This window comes from Primulina huaijiensis, chromosome 3 (genome assembly GCF_012295235.1).
Source record: "Primulina huaijiensis isolate GDHJ02 chromosome 3, ASM1229523v2, whole genome shotgun sequence".
NCBI lineage: Eukaryota > Viridiplantae > Streptophyta > Magnoliopsida > Lamiales > Gesneriaceae > Primulina > Primulina huaijiensis.
Window position 1 is genome coordinate 2,980,684 of NC_133308.1, and position 6,080 is coordinate 2,986,763.

At 32.8% G+C, this 6,080-nt stretch overlaps 2 protein-coding genes across 2 annotated transcripts; both read left to right on the plus strand.

Moving 5' to 3' along the window:
• Positions 1-992: 992 nt before the first annotated feature.
• On the plus strand, positions 993-1,539 carry LOC140974656 (pectinesterase inhibitor-like). Its single transcript, XM_073438205.1, has one exon. The coding sequence runs from the start codon at positions 1,000-1,002 to the stop codon at positions 1,537-1,539; it is 540 nt and encodes a 179-aa protein (XP_073294306.1). The 5' UTR covers positions 993-999.
• Positions 1,540-2,885: 1,346 nt separating this feature from the next.
• Positions 2,886-5,709, plus strand: LOC140974657 (probable pectinesterase 56). The gene is made up of 4 exons (XM_073438206.1): positions 2,886-2,982; positions 3,557-3,904; positions 4,005-4,467; positions 5,466-5,709. Exons 2-4 carry the CDS (start codon positions 3,580-3,582, stop codon positions 5,707-5,709), a joined length of 1,032 nt encoding a protein of 343 aa, XP_073294307.1. The 5' UTR covers positions 2,886-2,982; positions 3,557-3,579.
• Positions 5,710-6,080: the final 371 nt, after the last annotated feature.

Below are 6,080 nucleotides of genomic sequence, written 5' to 3' on the forward strand. Positions count from 1 at the left end.
ATATTTTCACTTTATTTACAGGCAAATAAAACCACAGAATTTTGGTATTTAATCTTCTACAAATTAACTTTTTTGTGAAAAAATCTACAAATTAAGTTTTTTGTGAAAAAATTCTTTTCACTTTATCTATAAGCAAATAAAACCAATATATTTTGGTATTTCAATCTTTTCAAATTAATATTTTTTGTGAAAAAAGTTTTTCCAATTCATCTACAAGAAAATAAAAATCAAATAATTTTAGAGTTTCAGCTTTCTTGGCAACTTGATCATTATCTAGCATAAATGTAGTTTGACAATTTTGTCCTAATCATAATAACTGATTTTACAAAAATATCATCACTAAATTTCTCATGTATGTACAAAATAAGGACAAAGTTGACAATACACAATAGAAAAACTTTGACATTGGTTCACACTTTTATAATATGTATAGATTATTATTGTCATTAAAGTATTATTTTGATTTTTTGACGTTGAAAATTGCAATGCTTATTATGGCAAAGTCTACTTCATCCTTTTATTCGAAACTATTGAAAAAAATCATTTTATTATGCCAAAATGGAAAAGTATTTTTCTCTCTTTTTTCCCTTGAAAAAATGAAGTGCATTTCATAATACAAGACTTTTGAAACTTAGTGCTTACTAATTTAGTAGATATATATATTAAAATGATTTCTTAATGAATAATATAATATATATTATTATATCACTTCTTCCATCCAATCTTGTCTCTTGCACAAATTGAAAGATAATACGATTTGGTAGTCAGCATAATTGAAAAGGCAAAGTAATTTGGAAAAAAATTCGCATCCATATCTTAAATCTTGCTCAAATTAATTATATTGATTTTTTAAAAGATGCAATATTTTATGTATCATATATCATTGACAAAATCTTGTTCTATTAATTCCACGAAATATGCTGCTATTCTCGTGTCCTCTTGTTTATATAAAGTAACCCACAGTACTACCATTTACAAGCATCCAAGAAAATACACCCAATGTCTTCTCTTCCGGCGACGCAAGTCTTCCTAATTCTCTTGTTTTTCACCCAAGTCATGAGCATGTCAGGCAACAAAAACGTTGCTTTGATACAGCGAATTTGCAAGAAAACAAACAATTACAGTTTGTGTGTTTCTGCTTTAAAATCCGATCCTCGTAGTCTCAATGCCGACACCAAAAATCTTGCTCTTATTATGATCAACATGACCCTAGTCAAGGCAAACCAAATCTCACAACTTATCCTTAAATTGAACAAAACCACGTCCGATCCAATCATTCACGAATGTCTTACATTATGTAGCATGGACTACAATCACTCAATAGCTGATATTCAAGGAGCAATATATTCTTTCAAGTCAAGTGATTTTGAAGGATCGGCTAATCACCTGAGTTTTTCTTCCATAGCACCAGGAGACTGTGAAGACTGTTTTGCCGAACCACCGTCCCGCAAATCTCCATTGTCAGATATCAGTGCTTATTTTGTTTCTTTGGCAATTATTGCACAAAATATTGTATCGATTTTCATAAAGCATGCATGATTCAAAATGACATTATTCACTAACATTGAGAAAATTTTTCCATCGTTATCTTTAATTAGGATTTAAGATGTTGGCCTATACCATATTGTCAATATGAACCATAGCAAGGAAAAGCTGGGCTGTTAACTTTTCTGGAGTCATTATTCCCCTTAGTGATTGGGCTATTGACGAATCCAAACTCGGCTCAAGAGAATTAGCATGTATGAGTTAGGTTAAAGATGGCAGATCACCAGTAGAATCACCAATCTGGGCTAAATCTGAGTGATGGGCCAAAATAACACATAGAAGTCTGATCGAAGCAACCACTACTATTTTTACAGCCCATTATATCACTCTTTAAAGTAAAAGACTAATGGCCAAGTTGTGCTCCTTTTCTGAAGAGATGGAACCCTAGACAAAATATTTAATTCGATCCATTGAAAACTCTTAATAAGATCGGCATCATACGTATATACTTCACTAACTTTCCAACTTTTTTTTTAAAAAAAATCCCTTAAAAAGGTTATGTAATATACAAACTTGACATACCAGATTTTAAGAAAAAAATAATACTTCCTCTAATAGTGTGACGCCATAGCTAAGACATGGAGCAAGCGAAAATTAAAACGGAACATAAGCACGTTCTGCTGCAGAGCCACGAGCAATGCAATTTGGTTTCAAAACAAAAATGTTTGAAACCAACATTTTTCCCAAAATTATATAAAGTTGAGACAACTCTCCCTGAGTGAGTGAGTGTGTGTATATAAAGGAGGAATACGTGTTCTCATGTTTCCAACAATGCCTTTTCATGAATTTGAAAAGAATTTTGTCCATCGATTTTGAAAAATATATAATGTCCATCCAAATAAGATTTAATAAGATTAGAATTTCAAATATATAGAATTCAAATCTATTCTCAAAGAAAGGAATTGAGGACAATAAATAATTGAACATAAAAATGGCTGACTTAAACCATAATCTGATATCAATTATTATTTTAAGAAAAATTGTTTACTGATTTTACAAATGAATGACTTGAAAAGGCAAAAAGATTATTCTGCTAGTCTCTTGTATGTTTAAGATGTCTGGCTTAATTTACACCTATACTATATCTATATATATATTCTATTGTTTCACTAATCCGTTATCTCCACGAAACACGTTTAGCACTAGAAAACTGCGGATTAATGCATATGCATTCTGCAAAATAAACAATAATGGAACTTTTTCATCAATCTAACTTCTATTCAAATTAAGGAAAACTAGCTAAACCAATGGAAAACGACGTTGATCACCTCATTGTCATTATTTTGCATAAATATGTATGCAGCTATTCATTAGTTCATGTGATATTGTATGCTTAATTAGTTTAAATCAACGCAAGTTGAGCTGTGTGTGTAGCTTGTTTGTGCAACTTGAGTAGCAGTTAGACCAGCAGATAGAAAGAAGACTCTCGATTGAAAGGTCAGGAATTATTCGTGCTGTCCTTGTTAAATTTAAGTCATGTGAGAAATTTAATTTCTTAGTTCATATGTCGAAGCATCTGAAAGTTTTGTTTGGGTCTATAAGTTTTTACTGTCTATTCCTCCAAAAGATTAACGTGTGTGCATTATGCGTGATTTACGAAAACCAAATGCATGCAAACTAAAGTTTCTATACCTTATAAAACTGGGGTGGACGAAGGATTTGGGACAAGGAAATGGTTTTGGATTTGTTTTTTTTCATTCAGAAAACGAGGATACCATGCTCGATCAGTCTAGCTACTGAGCTTATGATGGTGGCTGTGTAGATATATATACATCTTTAAATAATACGTTTTGTATACATACCATCATTGGTTCAATTAATGTACAACTTATCGAATGTGTTCAAGAATTGAAGGAGAATGACACTCGCAACATTCGGTAAGCCGAAGGAACTTCATGCGTTCTGGAATAAACCTGGAAACAAAATAAGCTGCTAAAAACTGTAAATATACCATAGATTCTCTCTATATACCCGATTATCATTTACGTAAAGCACTGCAATTTCTTAACAGGAACCAAGGTGAAAGAAGCAATTATGGAGCCGATGTTCAAGAAGTTCATTTGCATTGCAGTCGCCCTCATCTTTTTGATACAATGTTCATTAGCAAAATTGACTTTGATAGTGTCCAAAGACGGACAAGGAAATTTCACCACTATAACTCAAGCTGTCGCCGCAGCTCCGAACAAAAGTCTCAAAAGGACTGTTATCAAAATAAAAGCAGGCGTTTACTACGAAAACATAATTATTACCCCACCAAAAATTAATTTGTATTTCATAGGTGATGGAATGGATGTCACCAAAATATCTGGTAATAAAAGCGCTAAAATGGGCTTGAAAACTGACCAGACAGCAACAGTCCGTAAGTAGTTTCATAGCTTAGTTTTTTTTCAACTGAAAGTTGTGGAAACCAGTTGGCGGTTGCTCTATCGATATAATCGGTTTTGTTACATGTGTTTCAGAAATCAGTGCTGATGGATTTGTTGCAAGAGATATAACGTTTGATAACACTGCGGGTCCAGAAATGTCTCAGGCAGTTGCTCTAAGCAACTATGGCCACCATTCGGCGTTCCATAGGTGTCGCTTCCTTGGGTATCAAGACACATTGAATCCTCAGTCTGGTACCCAGTTTTATCGGGATTGCGAAGTTTATGGTACTGTAGATTTTGTATTCGGTGAGGCAAAAGTTGTCTTCCAAAACTGCAACATCTACGCACGCAAGCCATCAGCCGGGCAATCAAACACCATCACGGCACAAGGCAAAGAGACACCAAATCAGGAGTCTGGCACTGTGATGCAAAATTGCAGTTTTTCAGGTACGCCTGATTTGCTAAAGGAGTTGAACGTGAAGACATTTTTAGGCAGACCTTGGAAAAATAATTCCACAACGGTGATAATNAGAGAACTTTGTTTTGACCCAGCAATGTATATATCCATAGAATTTATTTTGTGATATGTGTGCATCTGCTATCTTCTCAATATTTCTCGCATATATCTACATTTATTTGGTCAAAATATTTATAATTAAAGATGCATATGAAATCGGTTTGCAAATATGATATAGCCGATCCTTTAGGCTATCATCTCAATATTTCTTGCATATATCGATATTTATTTGATCAAAATATTTATAATCAAGGATGAAATCACATAGCGAAAATATGTAACTCCATTTCTTTGGTCAAAATATTTGAAATCAAAGATGAAATCACTTTGCAAATATGATGATAGATAATGGCCTTAATATGATATAACCGATCCTTTTTAACTTCACTCTGTTCATCCAATTATATTTGTTGCACAAATTCAAAGATAATAAATTGGTATTGGGTATATCGACAAGGCAAAATAATAAAGTTGGTATGCACAATTCAATTTGCAATCATGATATTTCACAAAATGGAAATACCGTATCTTGCTCAAATTAATGGTATCTATTCCTTATAAGATGCACTATTTTTTGATTTTCTAAAATTAATATAAGATCTTTGTAATATGGTGTTTTAATTTTAATCATGTCCTCATACATATATAAAATACTCCCTAATACAACCATTTACATTTATCCAAAAAAAAATAAATTAAAAACCAAATATATATACATACTAGTAGACAGAAATGTCTTCTCATCCACTCACACAAATCTTGGTAATCCTCTTCTTTTTAACCCAAGTAATTATGTGCATGTCAAGCAACAAAAATGCTGCTTTGCTACAGCAAGTGTGCGAGAAAACACATAATTATAGTTTGTGTTTTTCTTCTTTAAAATCCGATCCCCGTGGTCTCAATGCCGACTTGAAAGATCTAGTTGTTATTATGATGGACGTTACAATAGTCAAGGCAATAAAAATCTCAGAACTTATCGATAAATTGAACAAAACTGTGTCTGATCCGATTATCAAATCATGCCTTGATATATGCAGTTTGAACTACGAGGTATCAATAGGATATCTCCAAAAGGCTGTAAATGCTTTTGGGTCGAATTCTTATAAAGAATCGTACGGGCTGCTTACCGTTGCTACAATTGGACCGGGACATTGTGAGGATACTTTTGCCGAACCACCAGCTCGTAAGTCTCCGTTGACAGCTGTCAATGCCAATGTTGTTTCTTTGGTTACAATTGCAGAAGATATTCTATCGATTTTCATGAAGCATAAGTCGCCGTGACTTTTTTAACCATTTTATCCATCTTTAATCTTATTTTAAGTGGAGGAAGTTTCAAACTCTCAATATCTAACCTCCTACTATCTCTGAGGTTGTACTTGTATCGATGGATCTAATTTAAACTGCTGGATTAGATTTGATTTAATAAAAGATTTGTTAGATGAATTTAAATGTCACACATCTTGGATGTATCTATACTACAGTTACTATTGAAATTACATAATATTTCATTCAACGAAAAAGATATGTGATTTTGTAGAGCTTGAATAAGCATTACATATATGAACATGAGGTCTACTTGCGCCTGCTTGATAATGGGTCCATGTAGCAACTACTTGTATTCGTCTTACATTTAAGAAAATGATTAACTTAAA

Bases quoted from the DNA above. Each gene is read 5' to 3' on its own strand.
- LOC140974656 (XM_073438205.1), top strand. From the start codon at position 1,000: ATGTCTTCTCTTCCGGCGACGCAAGTCTTCCTAATTCTCTTGTTTTTC.